The following is a 22,215-nucleotide window of genomic DNA, read 5'->3' on the forward strand; positions in this document are numbered from 1 at the left end:
CTGGAAAGTTTTCATAATGGTATTGAAAACTACTTGGTGCATATTTTCTTTTTTTTTTTTTTTTTTTAAATTTTTTTAAATTTTATTTACTTATGATAGTCATACAGAGAGAGAGGCAGAGACATAGGCAGAGGGAGAAGCAGGCTCCATGCACCGGGAGCCCGATGTGGGATTTGATCCCGGGTCTTGAGGATCGCGCCCTGGACCAAAGGCAGGCGCCAAACCGCTGCGCCACCCAGGGATCCCATGCATATTTTCTTTCTTTCCATGAAAGCATCGATTGACCTAATAGCACTAATTATCTCCAAATCTTATAATGTAGAAAAAGGGAGCTAAGTGATGAAATGCCAATTTCTGAGCATTACATTATTAAAGCAAGTAACTCATTACAAGTTGGCTATTGGATACATGTCAATTATTTTTTTTTTCTTGTAACTGTACTAAATTGAGTGTCCTCATCCTTACTTAACAGAAGAGGAAATAGAGTTTCACCGAAGTTCTTGGAGTTGTCCAGATTACAAGGGGTCAATATTTAATCCAGGTCTAATCTGTTGCCAAAGCCAATATTCCTTATAATATCCGGTGTTTCTTTTTGGTGCTTTGGGATCCTCTCAGAAATAATTTATCATTTAAATTCTTCATATTATCCTGTCTACTGTTTCTACATGAAGGGATTTGGATTGCCTATTTTCACATAAAAGTATTTTCTCACCATAGAAAAATTAAAATCAAAGGACTAAAGAATTACAAAATGAGATAGTGTATTTTTCATGGATGGACATTTTAAAGTATTTTTGAAAACATATTTATGTCGATTAAATTGTTGTTTTCCCAAATATTTCGTGTTTTGCCATAATTTATGATGCACCAAAGTAACAAACTGCAAAAACAAAGAATATCAATGCACAATTTTTCTGACTTTGAAAATAAAAAGTTAAAACTTACTAAATTCATAAAATATTCTTAAAAAATCAAGTTTAAAAGTTGCAAATGAAAAATTATGTTGCTTTTCTATTTATCTGCCTTCTAATGCAGAAATAGGAAAAAGATGGCAATTTTCCAGAGAAAATAACAGGGGAAAAATATACTAATGGAAAAGCTTTAGAAATAAGAAGTTAGTTTTTAATTTTTTTATGCTTTGGCTCATCATCTCAGGGTCAGTTTTTCTGCCTTCCAAATTGGTAGTTTGATTAATTCAATCACTTCTGCTTTGTTATTCATGGAAAAAGAATACAATGTATGCCTCTGAGCTTTCCTTCCATGAGAGTTAACAAAATTCCCCTATGTCAATTTTTTTTCCACCTTCTCATAACATTCTGCCTTAGGCATATGATTCTAGTAATGAGTATTTCAGATTGCAGGAGACACTTTTTGATAGCGACCTCATTTTTACCCCCACACAAATGAATTTAAACAATCTTCTACAGGGTAGAGCTTCCTGTCAAATAATGCACAATGGCAGTTAATAAAAATGATCAATGGCATCTTCAAAGTTAAAAAAATCCAAAGACTGAATATTATTGTTTTTCAAATAAGTAAAAAAATCTTTGAAAAATTACTTGGGAATGCTTTTTCTCTCATTATAGGAAGACATAATAGCAACTTCTTTTCTAATGAAAAAATTAAGCAGGGATAGTGGAAACTTCAGCACTGGGTAGGGGTGGAGGATTATCAGACAGTCACTGTAAAATTCTGTTTAATTAAGGTATATGGGTCTTCTAAAGTCCTAATCTGAGACCTTTAATTTAACTGTCTGTAAACGTTATACATGTGACCTGAATAGAAGCTGTAATTTGCAAATCCTCTGTTTTCTTTAGAACACCTGCCATAGGACAGATACAATACAAGAAACTTGGTGTATTTGATCTTTATCTTCATATCCATCTGGGAAAAAGAATATTTAAACTCAAATTATGGAGTAGGGGTTAGAAATGTGAAGTATTTGCATATAATCACAGAACCTGTGAATGATGAGGACAAAGAGACAGTCCTTGCCTCTTTTAGAGTAAAATGAGCTTTCCTACTAAGCAAAAGTGGCCTTCCCTCCTCATTTTCAAAATCTTGCTGAACACCAAGCTACATCAAAAAAGAATTTTAGTTAAAGGGAGACATATTCCACATGGAAATCTATTGACCACAACCTAAAAAAATTAAAATCAAATAATAGAGTTTCGTGCCTTTTTCACACAAAATCTATTCCTGCATGCAATATCTATTGATATTAAAAGGCCATTTTAATCATTGTTGAACTTGATATATTTACTGTGAATTATGATTATTGCATATGTTTGATTTATGTATACATGCATATCAAAGGTAGTAATGGCATTTTTTTCTTTAATAACAATCATTCAACAGAGAGGATGCTTTATTTTTAGTTTGTATTTATATATTTCAAAACATATATCTTTTAGTTAAAAAGTTTCACATTTTACTTTATCATGTATACTGATCACTGTTATTTTAGATAAAATTTCACATAGTGATTGCATTTTTGTTGAATATTATGGTGAATCTGTCCGATATATTTAGTCAGTTGATAATTAGAATTTGCTTTAATCTATTTAGTCTTGTATGAATATATTCTTTCTTAAAATTCTTTTTTCCCTAAATATCTCTATGTAGTCATGAATTCATAGCGTTTTTGCAAAAGTGAAAAAAATACTGGTTTCCCCTAACATAACATCTTAACATCTTCTTTTTTCAATGTAGGAAACATTTGAATAATTTACAGTACATTTAAATACATTTAAGTATTTAAATAATTTAAATAATTTAAAGTACATTTAGGGAAAGAGTTTCTGTGATTCTCAACATTTTGAGCTACTTATTTGAAGAAAGTTTATTTTCTATGGAGTTTCTTCAATAGCAGGCTGAATTACCTACTTAGATTTTTATTTATAGTATAAGCAGATAAAACTTGCTGTATTAATTGATAGGATTTCATTATCTTTCCATTTTATTTATATGATTATTTTCTTTGTGTTGATTTACATAAATATAAAATTAGATGTCTTAAGACGTTTAAATGAAACAAAACTATACACACACATTTATTTATTTATTTATTTATTTATTTTTCCTGTGATAACAAAGCTTTTATTTTATTTTATTTTATTATTTTTTATTTTTGATAGCAAAGCTTTTATGACCTACTTGTGATATAACAAAATTGTTTGGTAAATTATTTTAAAAACTAAAATTAAGAATTTTAAATAAGCACTTTTTGGTTTGGAGATATTTATCTAGAATATAGATAGATATGGATAAAGATGTAGGTATAGATATAGATGCAGATATAAGTAGATATTATAGAACCAAATAGTTAACATTAATGGACTACCTTCTCTACGACATACTCTTATGTAATTTCTTCATTTTAAATAATTTCATTTTCATAAATTATCACCTACTACTTTAAGTAGCTACTTAAATTATATAGATGTTTTGTATTTTATTTAGGCTGTCCCAATTGTTGTAGGCCATTTTAATATTTTAGCATTATTAATAGTGTTCTGGTGAGTTGACATATCTTTACACATAAGCATTGTTCCTTTTCCAATAAATTCTTAGAGGTGGGATTGCTTGTTTCCTATAATCTTATGAATTTGAATCCATGGCAGTCATAGTCTTGTATGTAGACTACCATGTATAAAATTTAAAATGATAGAATTTTAAATGAATGGATCGAATATGGAAGCTCCTGGTCCAGATATCATTGATTACACGTGCACATTTACACCTGTTTTACATATGGACAACCTTTTTTTTTTTTTTTTTTTGGACAACCTTTTAACTGAAATAATGTCACCCTTCAAATAAAAATCTCTGCTTTACTTATGTTTCAGGATAGTAAGATATATATGTAAAAGCATTTTTGAAGACCAAAATGCAAAATTTAATTCACAGTGTTTTTATAAAAATATATGAGTAGCCATTGATTAACTATCTGAGATATATTTGTGATCATCACTTAACTGACATATTTATTTAATAAATACTAAGTACTAATGTAGATCTGGCCCCACACTGGATATTTGGAGTATGATGGTAAGAGGGGAAGAAAAAGTCTACCTTCTTGAATTTAGAATCAAATTAACCAAATATCTAACAGTTGTGATTTATAATGACAAGCTGTTTATTAGTGAAACTGCATTTCATGTGATAGGAAAAACTGATCAAAAACTTTTTAGCTAGGGGATCCCTGGGGGGGCTCAGCAGTTGAGCGCCTGCCTTGGGCCCAGGGTGTGACGCTGGAGTCCCAGGATCAAGTTCCACATCAGGCTCTCTGCATAGAGCCTGCTTCTCCCTCTGCCTGTGTCTCTGCCTCTTTCTCTCTGTTTCTCATGAATAAATAAAATCTTAAAAAACAACAAACCCCAAAACTCTTTAGCTTTTGAAAGATGACTTAAAAAATACCTTCATATATTGTGTCCTTACAGTGCCTTCTTTAAAAAGAGGGTATATGGCCATAGATCAGACAAGGCTGAAAATACAAATCTTACACCAGAAGTGGTACTTTCATATTTTAAAAGTTCTTACTGTGTATTTAATATTGTAGTGGCACCATGGTCATCTTGTTTCCTAACTTTGAATTCAATTTTACATAACCATTGTGCTTTAAGTGAGTGGCTTTAACATTTGAATATAGCTTGAACAATTATTGGAGAGAAAGCTTATTATCATCTCCTTCCCATTTGTTTTTTAATCTGTATTATAATTACTCTTTATTTATAGGACTTATTAAGGCCACCTGGAAAGTTTAAAAAAAATAGGGTAATCCAAGAATAATTTGGGAATTTGGAATTTCTGATCTTTCTCTTCTCAGGAGGAGCTTTTCCAGAAGATTTTTCAATACTATTTACAATAAAACCCAAAAAAGGAATTCAGTCTTTCCTTTTATCTATATATAATGAGCACGGTATTCAGCAAATCGGTGTTGAGGTTGGAAGATCACCTGTCTTCCTGTTTGAAGACCACACTGGAAAACCTGCCCCAGAAGACTATCCCCTCTTCAGAACTGTTAACATCGCTGATGGGAAGTAAGTAATATAATAGTCCAATGCTGTAGCTGTATTGAAAGCAATGATTTCATTTAATCATTTAACAAATATTCATAAAGCATGATGCAGTTTTTCTAAAGACTGAAGACACAAAAATGAACCAAACATAAAATATCTAATTTTACATAGTTTCTTTGTCTGGATAGACAAATGATGTACAGTTTTAAAAATGAATAAAGAGCATATTAGGTGATGATAAGTGAGAGAGAGAGAAAGAAATAGAGTTGTGAAGAGTTTAGGGAATGGTGGTAGAAGGTACAATTTTAAGGAGTGAGGTTAGGGAAAATCTCACTAAGAAGGTGACTGGTGAAGGATTTGAGGTATGTGCCCTGCCGATAACTAAAAGTATACTATTTCAGGAGGAGGGGAAACAATTACATGGCCTCTGATTCTAGGTATGGCTGATTTGGTCTAAGCAATGTCAACAATACCAGCATGTCAGGAGCAGAGTGAGATGATGAGGATGGAGAAGCCATGGGAGGCCAAATGGTATAATACTTTGTAGATGGATATAAACATTTTGGGTTTTATCTTGAGTGACGTAGGAAGCAACTATAGACTTTTTGAACGGGGAATGACCTGATTTGATTGACCTATCATCAAGCATGTTAATATTGACAATCATAAGAAGCTCTTTATAATAGTTGATATGTGCTATATACTGTTTGAAGTACTATGAGTCCACATAGTGGACTCATTTAATTTTTCACAACTCTTTGAAGCAAATAATGTCAATAAATCCATTTTACAGATAAGGGGACTGAGGCACAGAAAGTTTAAGTAACTTGCCTGAGGTCATATGTTTGCAAAGTGGCAAGGTAGGGTTTGAATTTAGATAGACTCCATAATAACCATCACACTCTTCTGAAAATCATGCTGAATTCTGAGTTCTGTATTTTGAATATTGTCTTTCACTTAGGGAGCAGTTAAATACAAATAAATGTTTATTAAATTTAGTTGGCATCTTATTGCTGAATCTGGGCTTCTAAAACTAGCCTTATCTGAAATATAACATTTAGTTAGAGGTATAAGAAAGAAATAGCCGTGCACATGGAAAAAAATAATCCACACTCAGTGTATCTTTGACAAGACCATGGAGAAAATGTTATCTCAGTGGCAGGAAAAACTGGGCTTTTGTAAGCAATTTACATACTGTCCTTAATAACTAATATGAAAAGTGATGATATGAAAATAAATCAGGGTAAGGAATTTAAGGATGTAATGTTTTCGATGAGATATCTCTTTGACATGGTTGCATTGAGCAAAGGCAAGTTGGAAATGAAGAAGTAGACCATGTTGGGATATGGAAGAGGAACTTTTGTGGCAGAGTGAAGAACATGTACAAAAAATGGTAAAGAGGCAACAGTGTGGCTGTACTGCAGGGAGTGAGAAAGAAAAACTTTGGTGTGAAGTCAGAGGGCCAAGGCACAGTCCCATGAGGCAGACTAGGGACTTCAGCTTTTACTAGGAATACGAGGTGGTTTTTCGCAAGGCGAATATTGGTGTGACTTGTATTTTAAAATGGTCATTCTGGTTGCATGAGAGTGAAAGTAGAGACCAGTTAGGAGTCCAGATGAGGGAGCTTGCAGATGGGATAAAGTTGAGAGACATTGGATTCTGTATATACGTTGAATATAAGGATTTTCTGATAATATGAATGTATACTGTACAAGAAAGAGAATAAATTAAGAATGACTCCAGAACTAAGGGGTGGCTTAGTATTTTGACTATAATGCATAATAGCATGGTTATGACATAGCATTATTATCAGAGCTAAAATTAATCAATGGTAAGATCAAGTTTAGAGTCCTAATCAGCTTTTAACAATTGGAATCATTTTTATTTTCTGTTAATAAAAAGCACATATGTACAATAGTGGAGATGGTTTAAGTTAAGACACAGGCTTCTTGGCAGAAATATGTGTAAATTTTACTCTCACAGTATTAAGTGCCTCCAAAATAAATCTTTGCTCAATTCAAACTAAGCAGACACCTATGCTAGTTGACTGTGCTATGGAAAGACCAAAGATTAAGTGTATATGGAAATATACTTGGTCCTCATCAATACCCATGCCAAGTCACATGAAACAGACATTTTAGGAAAGCTCCTGCAATTTTTTGGGCATTTTATTTTATGGATGTAGTCCTAGACACTTCTGCAATATTAATCTAGCATTTTTCATTTGGAAAAAAAAATATAAACCAGAGTGGCTCACAAAATCCAAGTGAGCCTCACTCAGTGGTTTATGTTAGCACCAGATACTGTTAATAAAACCCACCATTTTATAGTAAGATTAGGGTATATACGTTTCCAAAAGGCTGGCCATGTCTACCCCCTCAGCCTGTCATCGCCACCCTGAATTAGCTGGAGCAGTAGCTTCAGAGTGAATTGAGACTCTCATTCCACACATGCATTGACTGTGTTTCTTTCAGTGTTCCCACTTCCTGCCAACCCTGGGAAGAAGGAGAGATATTGTGTCTCAGTTTTGGATCCTGCCCACAGGAGTGATCTATAACTGTCTTGAAATTAAAGTGGAAAAAGAAAACGAAAGCACTTGAAATAAATGTGCATAAAGACAGAGAAGCACATTGTGTTTTACAATTAGAACGTTCAGTTCCAGATGGAGCAGCCATTCAATTAGTAGACATACCCTTTACAGTTCATCTCAGGGGATCTCTAGAGAAAAAAAAATTAAGTGGAATTCCATTTTGGAAGAAAGCATTTACGTACGTAGAAACTATTACTTACCCCATATCCCACACCGATCTCTATCAAATACACTCATCATGACATGGTGAGATTAAGCTTTTGTTGCAATAGCACAAAGTGAAGCAAAGGATGGGCACTTTCTTATCAGCATAGACAGCCACCACTGGTGTGCAATTTAAACTGTTTGTGTCTTTTTAGTACCTACCGCCCTTCTGGGTAAGCAATACGTAGTCACCTGTTAACCGACTGATTAAAAAATGAGCTTACATTTTGTACAATTTCAGCTCACTTTCACAGTTTAAAATACAGTGTATTTTAACATGAATAATGATGTGGCAACAATGTCTTTGAAGCTTACAAAAGAATTACTTGGCTTTTTTAGGTGGCATCGGGTAGCAATCAGTGTGGAGAAGAAAACTGTGACAATGATTGTGGATTGTAAGAAGAAAACCACAAAACCACTTGATAGAAGTGAGAGAGCAATCGTTGACACCAATGGAATCACTGTGTTTGGAACAAGAATTTTGGATGAAGAAGTTTTTGAGGTAAAAATTAATCAAATTTTATTTGAAGCTGAATATTGTTAAATCAGATGAACTGAGTTAATAACAGTAACAATCAATATATGCCATAAAGCAAAGTTGAAAATGAAAGGGTGACCTACTTTCTTCCCCTGTGGGTGTAGCGGTGATGTTTTCTATTGTTCAGTGAGAGAATGAGTAGACAATGATGGCTGTAACGACTGGGAAACATTACAGAGATTGGTTGATTTGAACACAGGCATGCTATTCTCCTGGGAAGGGCAAATGGCTTTACTCTTGGTACTTTGTATTATTTTCTTTGGAGAAAAGAACATTTTCTTCACTTCCTTTTCTGGGAGATTAATTTAGGGAAATGTGCAAGTCAGATATTCTTTCTCTGTTCTTTGTTAATGTTTCCAAGGTATAAAATAGAGATCATATTGCAAAAGCTGAACTTAACGTCTTTAAAATCACTTTTTTATTAATGTGAAGGTCATGGTAAGAAGTTTCCTTCCAATTATAATTCACCAATTATGATAACCACATTCTTTCTTTTAATCCTTCAATCATTGGATCTGGTAATTTGTCCTTTAATTATTTAATTTTTAACAGAACAAACAGACCTGGGTCCTGATCCCATAAAGGGATGCACCCCTGAGATGTTATTCAGTACTGTGATCATTGGTTTTATACAATTTCTGAAGTAGTTTGTTTTTAAAAGTATAATAAAGTAAAGCTCTATAATATATTATAGGTTAACAGACAGGGTTTACTTAGAAGATGTTCTGTATTTGGTTGATGTTTGAATATATACACACATATATACACAGACAGTATTTTTCATAGAACAATGTACATTCAGTGCAGGAGAATATTGCATTCCTGCATTTATATACATAACTTAAAACTATAATTAACATTTGTGAAACTTTCAGATTATTTAATTGATTGTTTCTGATTTTTCTCAGCATGTGTATACCTAAGCCTTTAACTCTAAACAAAATGTTTTTAACACATTATATCATACTAAATTAAATGATAAACTCATTCAGGCAACATACAGTAATATCTTCCAATATCTTGTATTGATTGCACAGAAATGATAATAAATATTTATTAGATGAATATTGTAAACAAATTAACAATAATTCTATTTTAAAATTAAACTATGAATGTCAGTTTATTTTAACAGACTAAATTTATTTTTGTAATACGGCTTTATTTTCTGGGAACATAAATGAATAACATAGAAGAACTGTATCAGTGGATGGTTTCATTTCATACATTAGTCTGTTGCTATACATAGTTACAGAGCCTTTGGAACTTTAAGCAATGGAAATTAAGAGTAAACTTTGCTCATCATAAAAGGTAGGAATATATAAAGAGGAAATATAAAAAGAGGCACCTGGCTGGTTAAGCATCTGACTCTTGATATTGCCTCAGCATCTGACTCTTGATATTGCCTCAGGTCATGATCTCAAGATCAAGGGATTTTTTTTTTTTTTTTTTTTTAAGATCAAGGGATTGAGCCCCTTGTCTGGCTCAGAGTGGAGTCTTCTTAAGATATCCCTCTGCCCCTGCCCCCTCTCCCCATGCTCACATGCATGAGCACATTCTCTCCCTTTCTCTCTTTCAAATAAATAAATAAATAAAATAATTCTTTAAAAAAAAAAAGGATATTCAGGGACACCTGGATGGTTCAGTGGTTGAGTGATTGCCTTGGGCTCAGGTTGTGATCACGGGGTCCTGGGATGGAGTCCACATCCGTCTCCCAACAGGGAGCCTGCTTCTCCCTCTGCCTATGTCTCTGCCTTTCTCTCTGTGTCTCTCATAAATAAATAAAAATCTTAAAAAATAAAAAGAAATACAGAAGAGAAAAAAATTTAAATTAAATAATATGTATTAAAAATACAAATTAATTATTAATATTCTCAACATTTACTGCCCTGAAATGTATTTGTTATAGGTACTTGATTAGATGTCTTGTTCAAACAGCCCTTCCCTTGCCACTGCCTGCCCATCCCCCATGCACAGACTGTACCCCACTTTATTTCCCATATATTACATTCATTCTCACCAGGGTCCAGTTTAGAGTTTTGAATTACAGTTTTAGACTATCACAATATGTTCTTTTTTTCAAGATAAATATTTAATTCTAATGTTACATATTTTAAAATATGTAATAATAGCTTCTGTATTTCACAGAATGATTATAGTATCTACTCCTAGAAATATATAAAATTATTTCCCTAAAACATTTCCATATGTTTTCACTACTGCTGACCAAAACACCTCTGACCAAGAGGGCTTCTAGTAAATTACCAAAGACAGAAGTACTAGAATCAAAGTTTAATATACAATTCTTTGATTAATTCTTAATTTTCTAATCCATAAACCACATTCTAAATGCTGGAGTAACTCCAGTTGTTTATTTGGAAAAACTGTTAAACTATTAAGAAAAATAATTTTTAAAAGACTCAATGAATTATTTAGTGAGTGTGACAGTAAGCAGCAAAAATAAGTTTATTATGCCACTTTCCATCTTGGAGTTTCATGAAACCTTATGGAGCTTTAAAAAGAACATTTATTCAATATGAAGTGTAATTAGTCTTGAAAAAGTAAATAAATGCAGACACTTCACTATAAGGTTTATCTTTATCCCTATATTAAAATAGTCACTATACATAATACTCAAGTCTTATTTCCTAAATTGTATTATTATATAGGCATATAAACTTCAAAAACAATATAGTCTTCCCCACATGAAAAAAGAATATGAAGAAAATAAATAATTCAACACATTTTAAAATCACAATAAAACTTTCTGATACCTTTTGTGAAATTACTTCAACTTATCTGAATATGATGTTAATATACCTTTCTGTAAAAATTTACTCAAATATTTTTCTTTTCATTTTGTTTCACGTTATGGTATCTGTCTAGACTTTTGAATCTCTGCAAGTGAATGGGTAGAAATTAAACTAAAACTGATAAGAGATAGGAATGGTACCATATATGCATTATTTTAATGTTTGATAAACAGTTGTGATGGTGAAGATGACAAAAAATCAGTGATTCATTATTTTGAAAACTAGAAATATCACTTCTTTGGAAATAGTGTCATTCCAATTTAGATGCAAATTTGTTTAGTATATAATTTCATCTGTATATTACCCTACATTTATGGAATGGTACTGTAATGGCAAAAATTCTAAACATGGCCATATTTGAAATACAGCCTGAAGACTTCTAAGAATTCAACACTAAACAGATAAAAGCAAACTGAATTTTTTTAAGTATGACAAGTTAGTTTATATAAAAATGCCAAAATGAATTTATGGAGTCATAATTCAGATTATATAACTTCAGCATAGTGGAGTGAATATAAAAATTCATTATTGAATCAGAAAAATTTAATTTTGAATCCCAGAATAGCTTAATTACATTTCTCTATGTAATTACTTTATAGAAATTTTTTACTTATTTGTTTATTTTTACTTTGTGTAAGTTTTAACTTCTCATTCTTCAAAAAGGGATAGTAATGTTATCTCCCTAGTAAGTATATGTATTATAAAAGTGAGCTCATTTATGTAAAGTGCTTAAAATACTGGTATAATATTATGTGTTAATTTATGTATTACTGTGTAGTTTTCTTATAATTACTTGCTTTCTTTTTTATCATCTTACAACTATGACATGTCAAATATTCTTATACATTTTTGATATGGGAGAGCAATAGAGATCCATGTATCAAAGGTTTTATGTGGCATTTTGTCTTGTAAATGAAGTAGTTGATTCCTGTGCTACTGCTTGTCTACAAGGTATCTTGTAGGGATTAGATAGATTTTCCCTTCCTATACAGGTAGCACCTGGGTACAGAACTTAGCAGGGGGAAACAGGGTCGAGGTAGATGAATACTTTCAAGCAGGCACAATATATCTAACCAACACTAATGTACAACCTTGTTTTTTTTTTTTTTTTCCTAGCTTGATAATACACTTCAAAGATGGGAGGAAAAGCTAAATTAGAAAAATAACTACATTGCCTGTATTCATTATCAATAAAATTAATTTTGTATTCTTTTAAACAGGAAATTTCTTTAGTACATATCAAGTTGTAGCCATTATAACCCAAGTTTTCAAAATATTGCTATTTTGATCTTTTTTAATGATGAAAGCATTTTTTAAACAATTTTCTATCTTTGGGCAGATTTGTTATTTTGTTTGAAGCAATGAGAAGAATATAATGACAATTTAAGTGGAAACGCTCTTTGATGAAATTTTTTAATTTTTCAAACTTCTCAGCATAATTTTGGGATTCAGGTTTCTTGAGAGAAATCAATGAATAATAGTTTATAAAAGTTACACAATTTCAGTAGTTTTACAAGGCCAGAAAACTTACCTTAAAGTAATAATAGCCATCTCAAATGTTCCAGTAAGAATTTGATTACTACTTTGTGAGGCCTATGTATCTTTTTACTATGTATATTTTCCAAAGTGTATGCTTTTTAAAAAACTGTTAGTGGATATGGTTTTCCTATAGAACAATATAACAGGATGGAGGTAGCTTTCCCATTTATCTACTTTTCCCAGTCTAGATGCATTTACCTAGTAATACTTGAGATTTTTAAAATCTATCTATTGAGATATAATTGAAGCACAATAAACTGCTAATATTAGAAGTGTAACTTTTTGATCAATTGTGATGTTTACACATCTGAAACCATAATCATCAAGAAAATAATCATGAGCTTTGCGCAGTGGCAGTATCGTAGCCAATAAGGTTTATCTGAGGCACAGTTATTGCTAATTGAAGAAAATAATCATGGCCATCACACCCATAAGTTTCCTCATGGACTTATATAATCTATCTCTTCTCCCCTAACCCTAGGAAATTACTCACTTGCTTTTAAATCACTATAGCTTATTTTTTTCTAAAAATTTAATAAACAGAGTGATACTGAGTCTATTCTCTTTAGCTTGGCTTTTTTCACTCAGCATGTTTTTGAGACTTATCTGTGTTTCATGTATATCATTATTTTGCTTTTTAAAAAATTGCTGAGCAGTATTCTACTGTATGAATAAAGCATAGTTTGTTCATCCATTCATTCTATTAGTGGGCATTTGGATCCTTTCCAGATTTTGGCTCCTGCATTTAGCTGCTATGAGCGTTCATGTATAAGTTATTTTTGTTGTTGTTGTTGTTGTTGTTGTTTTTAAGTTTTTTGTGGGCATCTTTTAAATTTGTTTGTCTTGACTGAATACCGAAAAATGGAATGCTTTGTTTATTTGGTAGTGCATATTTAAGTTTAAAAAAGAACAAAAAAACTATTGAACTGTGTTCCAAAGTGACATTAATCATTTTACACTCCCTCCAGCAGTAAATGAAAGTTGCAGTTGCTCTGTGTCCTTGTCAACCCGTATTATAGTCTTCTAAATTTTAGCCATTCTCAGTGGTTGTGTACTAGTGTTTCATTGTGGGGTTAGTTTACATTTACCTCATAACTGGTGATGTTGAGCATTTTTTCAGGTGCTCACTGGCCGTTTCTGCATCTTCTTCCACGAGCTATCTTTTGTCCATTTAAAAAATTGGGTGCTCTATTTTGATTATGGAGTTTTAAGAGTCTTAAAAATAAATCCTTCATACTTTGTCTGATGGAGTTTTGCAAATAGTTTTCCAGTATGTGGCTTGCCTTTTTATTTCATTAACAGTGCCTTTTAAAGAGTAGATGCTTTTCATTGTGATAAAGTTATAATTTGTCAATTTTTTTGTTTATACTTTTTGTGTTCTAAGAGACCTTTACCTACACCAAAAGTACAAAAATTTTCTTCTGTTATCAGATATATTGTAGTTTTAGGTTTTACACATAAATCATGCCATATTTTGAGTCAATATATGTGTATGGTATCAGGTAAGAGTTAATGTTGATTGTTTTTAGACAAAGATATCCAGTTCATCCTTTATAAAGAAGACTTCCATTTCATGCATGGGATGCTGTAGTTTCTATGTCAGAAATCAGGGCTACATTTGAGTAGACCTATTACTGAACTAGTACCCTATTCCATTGATTTGTCTATCTTTTCATCAATACCAAACTATCTTGATTATTGTAGTTTAGTAGAAAGTTTTGATATCACGTGGGGTAACTGCTCTTACTTTTTATTCTTTGCAAACATTGCTTTAGCTCTTTTAGGTTATTGGCATTCTATGTAAATTTTGGAATAAGCTTACTGATTTCTAAAGTAAAATTGAGTTTTAATTTAAATAAAATTTGGTTTTAATTGGAATATCATTTAAGCTGTAGATCAGAATGAAGAGAATCCATATTTTTTTTTTGAGAATCCATATTTTAACAAACATTGAGTTCTCTATTTCCTGGATATGGTATAATTTTCCATTTATTTCGCTCTTTAATTCCTTTCACAAGGTTTCCTAGTTTTCAGTGTAGATGTCCATTTTCCTCTGAAAATGAACTAGATATGATCTCATTCCATGTAGATTTATTGACAATTACTTTATGGCCCAGGATATAGTCTATCTTGGTTAATGTAGCATATGCCCTTAAAAAGAAAGTGTGCCATAAAATAATTGGACCAATTGTTTTATAGTTATAATAGAGATCTTAAAGTCTGTGGGTTATCTGAGTTGTTTAGTGTCTTTTTAAAATTATTCATTGATATGCTTTGTTTTTATTTCTAATTTTATTTATTTATTCATGAGAGACATACACACACACAGAGGCAGAACACAGGCAGAGGGAGAAGCAGGCTTCATGTAGGGAGCCTGATGTAGGGACTCCATTCCGGGACTCCAGGATCACACCTTGGGCAGAAGGCAGACGCTAAACCACTGAGCCACCCAGGGATCCCATGCTTTGTTTTTTTTAGAGCTGTTACAGGTTCAGAGCAAAATTGAGGAAAGTAGACAGTTTCCTATACCCTTGTGCATGTATATCTGTGCGTGAGCACACTCACACTCACATACAAAGAAATACAGCCTCTTCTACTATCAATTTCCCCACCAGTCCAGTATAGTTGTTTCAATGGGTAAACCTATATTGACATGTCATTATCAACTGAAGTCCATAGTTTACATTAGGATTCACTTTTGGATCATACATTCTATGGATCCTGGCTAATGTATCATGATACATATTCACCAATGTATTATCTTATGAAATAATTTCATGCCCTAAAAATCCTCTCTGTTCCCCTTATTCATCCTTCTCTCTCTTCTGAATCCTAGCAATCACTAATCTTTTTAATGTTTCCATAGTTTTGCCTTTTCCAAAATGTCATGTAGTTGTAAACATAAAGGTATAGTCTTTTCAGGTTGACTTTTTTCACTTAGCAATATGCATTTATGTTTCTTCCATGTCTTTCGTGGCTTGAGAGCTTATTTCTTTTTAGTTCTCAATAATATTCCATTGTCTGAATGTAACAGTTTATTTATCCATTCGTCTACTGAGGACTATCTTGGTTGCTTTCAAGTCTTTGGTAATTATGAATAAAGCATCTATAAAAAACTGTGTTTACGTTTTTGTGCATAGTTTTGAACTTCTTTGGGTGAATATCAAAATGTGTGATTGCTGATATGGTAAGAATGTGTTTACCATATCAGCAATCTTCCAAAAGATGATTTGGAATGATTCCAAAAGATGACTAGACTGTCTTCCAAAAGAGCTAGCCATTTTGCATTCCCACCAGCAGTGAATTAAAGTTCCTGTTCAACATTTTTGGTATTTTGGGCATTTTGGATATTGGTCATTCCAATAGGTGTGTAGTAGCATCTCATTGTTTTAGTCTGCATTTTCCTGATGACATGTTGAACATCTTTTCACATGCTTACTTGCCATCTGTGTGTCTTCTTTGGTAAGCTGTTACAGTCTTCTGCCCATTTTTAAAATCAGGTTGTTCATTTTCTTATTGTTAAGTTTTAAGTGTTTTTTTTTTTAATATTTTGGGTAACAGGGCTATATTAGATGAGTATTTGCAAATACTTTCTGTCAGTTTGACTTGTTTTCTCATTCTCTTGGTATTGTCTTTCACAGAGGTGAAGTTTTTAATTTTAATGAAGTCTAGCTTATCAATTATTTCTTTCATGAATCATGCTTTTGATGGTGTATCTAAAAAGCCATCACTGTACCCAAGATCATTTAGTTTTTCTTGTATGTTATCTTCTATGAGTTTTAGGTTTTGCATTTTACATTTACTTCAGTGATCCATTTTGAGTTCATTTTTGTGAAGGGTTTGTGTTTAGATTCACTTTTTTTACATGTGGCACCCCACATGTTTTCCAGCACTATTTGTTGAATAGACTAACTTTGCCCCATTGTATTGCCTTGCTTCTTTGTCAGAGATCAGTTATACCTATTTGGGTCTATTTCTGTTCCACTGACCTATTTGTTTTTTTTTTTTTTTTTCAACAGTACTACACTATCTTGATTACTGTCACTTTATAATAAATCTTGAAGCAATGTTAGTCCACCCAACTTTATTCTAGTCAATCAATATTGAGTTGGCTATCCGGTATCTATTGCCTTTTGTTATAAACTTTAGAATCAGTTTGACAATAAACACAACAAAATAGTTTCCTGGGATTTTAACTGAGAATGTTGAATCTCTAGATGAAGTTGGGAAAACTGACATCTTGACAATATCAATTCTCTTATTCATGAATATAGAATATCTCTCAGTTATTTAATTCTTTGATATCTTTCATCAAAGTTTTGTCATTTTTCTCATATATATGTTGTAAATTTAGATTTGACCTATTTCATTTTTTAAGTGTTAATGCAAATGGTATTGTGTTTTTAACTTCAAATTCACTTGTTCATTGGTTGTACCCAGAAAAACAACTGGCTTTTGTACGTTAACCTTATATCCTGCAACCTTGCTCTAATAACTAATTAGTTCCAGGAGGGCTTTTTGTTTTTGTTTTTGGTTTATGTGTTTGTTTATTCTTTTGGATTTTCTATATAGGCAATCATGTCATCTGTGAACAAAGATAGTTTTATTTCTTCCTTCCATATCTGTATCTTTTATTTCCTTTTCTTGTCTTATTGCATTAGCTAGGACTTCCAGTACAATATTGAAAAGCAGTGGTGAGAGGGGACATCCTTGCCTTGTTCCTGCTTTTAGTTGGAAAGCTTCAAGTCTCACCAGTAAGTATGATTAGTTTTAGGTTTTTCATAGATTTTTTTAATTTATCAAATTAAGTAAGTTTCCCTCTATTTCCAGTTTGCTGAGAGTTTTTTTTTTTTATCATAAATAGATGTTCGATTTTGGCAAATGTTTTTTCTGCATCTATTGGTATGATCATGTGGAGTTTTTTTTTTTTTTTTTGGCTTATTGATGTGATAAATTACATTAATTGATTTTCAAATGTTGACCCAGCCTTATTTATTTACCTGAGGTAAATTTCATTTAGTCATGGTATATAGTTCTTTTTATACATTGTTGGTTTATACATTGTCAGTTTGCTAATATTTCACTGAAAATTTTTGCATCTGTGTTCCTGAGACATATTGGTCTGTACTTTTCTTGTGAAGTCTTTGTCTGGCTTTGGTTTAGGAAATAGCATCCTCATAGAATGAGGTAGGAAGTATTTCCTTTGCTTCTGTCTTTTGAAAGATAATGTAGAAGATTGGTATAATTGCTTACATAAATGTTTTATAGAATTCATCAGTGAACTACTCTGGGTCCAGTTTTTCTGTTTTGGAAGGCTATTAATGATCTAATTTCTTTAGTAGATAAAGCCCTATTCAAATTATCTATTTCTTGTATGAGTTTTTTTGTAGATTATGTCTTTTAAAAAATTGGTTTATTCCTTCTAGTTCATCACATTTGTGAGCATGGTTTTCTTGTATTATCATTTTATATCCATGAGATCCATAGTGATGTCCCTCTTCCATTTATAATATTAGTAATTGCATCTCCTCTCTTATTTTCTTAGCCTAGCTAAAGATGCATTGATTTTGCTTCATATATGTATATATATATACACACATATATATGTGTTTTATTTCATGTATTTATATATGACTTTATTTCATATATATATACACACACACATTTGATATATATATAGAATATCTATATATTTGATATATATATATATATATATATATATGACATATATATTGGACATACACACACATACACTGCTGTTTTCCAATTTACTGATATCTTCTCTAATTTTTATTATTTCTTTTCTTCTGCTTACTTTGGATTTAATTTGCTCTTCTTTTTCTAGTCTCCTAAGGTGGAAGTGTAGGTGATTGATTTTAGATTTTTCTTTTACTCTAATTTATGTCTTCAATGCCATAAATTTCCCTGAGAATTTCTTTTGCTTCTTCCCATACATTTTGATAAGTTGTGTTTTTATTTTCATTTAGTTCAAAGATACTTTTACATATCCTTTGAGATATCAGCTTTGATTCATGTGTTATTTAGAATTATGTTGCTAATTCTTTAGGAATTTTGGAACCTTCCAGATATCTTTCTGTTATTGATTCTTAGTTTAATTCCACTATGTTCTAAGAGCAGATACTATATGATTCTATTATTTTAAAATTGTTAGTTTTATGGCCCAGAATGTGCTCTATCTTGATGAATGTTCCAGGGTGAGCCTGTGAAGAATATGTAATCTGTTGTTTTTGGAATAAGTAGTGGATGGATGTCAATTACAGTTGGTCCCTGAACAACACAGATTTGAACTGCATGGGTCCAGATTTTTTCAATATATACAGTTCTGTAAATAAATACATTTTATCTTTCTTATGATTTACTTAATAACATTTTTCTTTCGCTTATTTCATTAAGAATGCATCATACAATAAATATAGTATACAAAATGCATGTAATTTAACTTTATTCTGATAAGTAAGGTTTCTGGTCAACAATAAGCTACTAATATCTATGTTTTGAGGGAGTCAAAATTATACATGGATTTTCAGTTGTGTGGGGAGTCAGCATCTCTCACTCTGAGGTTTTTCAAGGGTCAACTGTATATCCAGTTCATTGATAGTGCTGTTCGGTTCAACTATGTCTTTACTATATTCTGCAGCTGGATCTGTTGATTTCTGGTGGAAGGTGCTAAAGTTTCCAACAATAATACTGGATAAATCTATTTCTTCTTGAAATTGTGTCAGGTTTTGCCTTACATATTTTGATGTTCTGTTATTAGGCACATACACATTAAGGACAGTCCTCTCTTTTTGACAATTGACTTCTTTATTATTATGTAATATCTCTTTATCACTAATACCTTTCCTTGCTCTGAAGTCTACTTTGTCTGAAGTTATTAGACATACTCTTGTTTTCTTTTGACTAGTGATGGCACAGTGTATCTTTCTCCATCCCTTTACTTTTAGTCTGTATGTGTCTTTATATTAATGTAGATTTCTTGTAGATAACAAATAGTTGGGTTTTGTTTTTTGATCCACTCTGACAATCCGCTTTTTCATAGGTATATTTGGACTATTGATATTTCAAGTGATTATAGATATGATTGAATATATATCCACCATATTTGGCACTGTTTTCTGTTTGTTGACCTTGTTTTTGTTCACCTTTTGTCTTCTACAATTCTGCATTTTTTGTATAAATTGGGAATTTTATATTATTACACTTCACTCTTTGCATATTAATTACACTACCTTTTAAAGTTAATGTTAACTGTTGCCTTAGTGTTTGCAGTATACATTTTTTAAAAAGTTTATTTATTTAATTTAGCATCGCTACACCCACGTAGCAGTTGAACTCACTCACCCACAGCAGTTGAACCCCGAGATTAGTGGTCACATACTCTTCTGACTGAGCCAGCCAGGTGCCCTAGCAGTAATTTTCAATTAATCCCTAAGTCACTTTTACATTATGCTATACTATTTCATAGGTAGGGCAAGTACCTTATAATAACAGAATATTCCTAATTCGTCCCTCTCATACCTTGTATCATTGCTTTCATTCATTTCACTTTTTCATAAGCATATATATATATTTATGCATATGAATTGAATACATTTTTGCTATTATTATTTTAAACAAAATATGATCAGTTAAATCAATTAAGAATAAGAAAAATAAAAATTCTTATTTTACTTTTACTTATTCTCCACTGCTATTCCTTTCATTATCTACACTTGAAATTCTGACTAATATAATTTTTCTTCTCTCAAAAGAACTTTTCTGAAATTGCTTGAAAGGTAGTCCCACACCAACCAATTCCCTTAGTGTTTGCTTTTCTGAGAAAGTCATTTCTCTTTCACTCTGAAAGATAATTTTGCAGGATACAGATCTCTAAGTTGGTGGTTTTTTTCTCAACACTTGAAATATTTTATTCCATTCTCTTCTTGCTGTGCAGCTTCTGAAGAAAAGTCAGGTATAATTGTGATCTTTGCTCCCCTACAGTTTAGGTGTCTTCCTTTGGGTTCTTTCAAGATTTTTCTTGATCATTGATTTTCTGAAGTTGAACTAGTTTTTCTCTGGCATTTATGCTGCTTGAGGTTCTCTGAGTTTCTTGGGTACTTGGCCTGACATTAATTTGAGCAAATTTTCAGTTGTTATTGGTTCTAAAATTTCTCTGTTACTTTCTTCCTTCTTCTGATATTCTTTTTTTTTTTTCTTCTGATATTCTCATTACATATGTGCTATATCTTTTGTAGTTGTCCCACACTCCTTGGATATTCTGTGCCCCCTCCCCCCATCATTTCCTTTCTCTTTGCTTTTTTATTCTTGGAAGTTTCTATTGTCATGTCTTCAAGCTCAGAGATTCCTCAGGTAGGGCAGTCTACTAATAAGCCCATCAAAGACATTCTTTAAATCTTTTTTTTTTTTTCTTATTTATTTATGATAGTCACAGAGAGAGAGAGGCAGAGACACAGGCAGAGGGAGAAGCAGGCTCCATGCACCGGGAGCCCGATGTGGGATTCGATCCCGGGTCTCCAGGATCGCGCCCCGGGCCAAAGGCAGGCGCCAAACCCCTGCGCCACCCAGGGATCCCCAAAGACATTCTTCATTTTCAATCTCTAGCATTTCTTTTTGGTTCATACTTAGAAATTCCATGTTTATGCTTACATTATCCATCAGTTCTTGCATATTGTCTGTTTTTTTTTTTTTTTTTTTACATTAATGTCTATAGAATAGTAGCAGTCATTTTTAAAAATTTCTTGCTGGACAATTCCAGAATCTTGCCAGAATCTTGATTGTAGTTCTGATGTTTGTTCTGTCTCTTCAAACTGATTTTAGCCTTGTTGTATGCCTTTTAACTTTCCATTGAAAAGTGGACTTTGTGTATTGGGTAAAAGAAATTTGGTAAAGAAGACTTCAGTAATGTGTTGGTATGGTGCGGGGGGAGGGGAGGCATGCTATAGTCCTATGATAGATCTCGGTCTTTTAGTGAACTTGTACTCTTGGATTGTGAAGTTTGCCAGTGCTTTTCAGTTCTTTTTCCCCACCCGGTGGGGTAGAATGACTATATAAGGCTGTAGATGTGTGTTTTCCTTTCTGCCACATGGAAGGGGGCTGGAATTGTGTACTTCCTTTTTTCCAATTCTGTATGGGTCTTCTTTATTTTTAAAAATTATTTATTTATTCATGAGAGACACAGAGACAGAAACAGAGACATAGGCAGAGGGAGAAGTAGGTTCCCCTTGCTAGAAACCTGATGCTGGACTCCATCTCCAGACCCCAGGATCATGCCCTGAGCCAAAGGCAGACACTCAACCACTGAGCTGCTCAGGCATCCCTGGATCTTCTTTAATTAAGTAGGAAAAAAGCAAGTTATTCCTATATTTTAAAATTATCATTATATTCACTAATCATTTCTTTAAATTTTATTTTTGTTTTATATATATATTTAGATGATCTTTCAGAAAATATGAATTTTAAGAACCAAAAAGTGGATGTGAGTGAACTCAGATA

The 22,215-nt window shown here is 32.2% G+C and overlaps 1 protein-coding gene and 1 non-coding gene across 5 annotated transcripts in view; both read left to right on the forward strand.

Moving 5' to 3' along the window:
- COL11A1 (collagen type XI alpha 1 chain) overlaps positions 1-22,215 on the forward strand; it is a 197,086-nt gene that overhangs the window by 22,532 nt on the left and 152,339 nt on the right. For all 4 annotated transcript variants that reach the window (XM_072754482.1, XM_072754481.1, XM_072754483.1 and 1 more), the window contains exons 3-4: positions 4,829-5,042; positions 8,155-8,317. In XM_072754482.1, the coding sequence (XP_072610583.1) occupies positions 4,829-5,042; positions 8,155-8,317 (377 nt within the window). The remainder of the gene's footprint in view (positions 1-4,828; positions 5,043-8,154; positions 8,318-22,215) is intronic.
- LOC112918484 (U4 spliceosomal RNA) lies at positions 13,042-13,186 on the forward strand. The gene has a single exon (XR_003234700.2). It is a non-coding gene; the product is annotated as a U4 spliceosomal RNA (small nuclear RNA).

The sequence above is a fragment of the Vulpes vulpes genome, chromosome 3 (genome assembly GCF_048418805.1).
Source record: "Vulpes vulpes isolate BD-2025 chromosome 3, VulVul3, whole genome shotgun sequence".
In the NCBI taxonomy this organism is placed as follows: Eukaryota; Metazoa; Chordata; class Mammalia; order Carnivora; family Canidae; genus Vulpes; species Vulpes vulpes.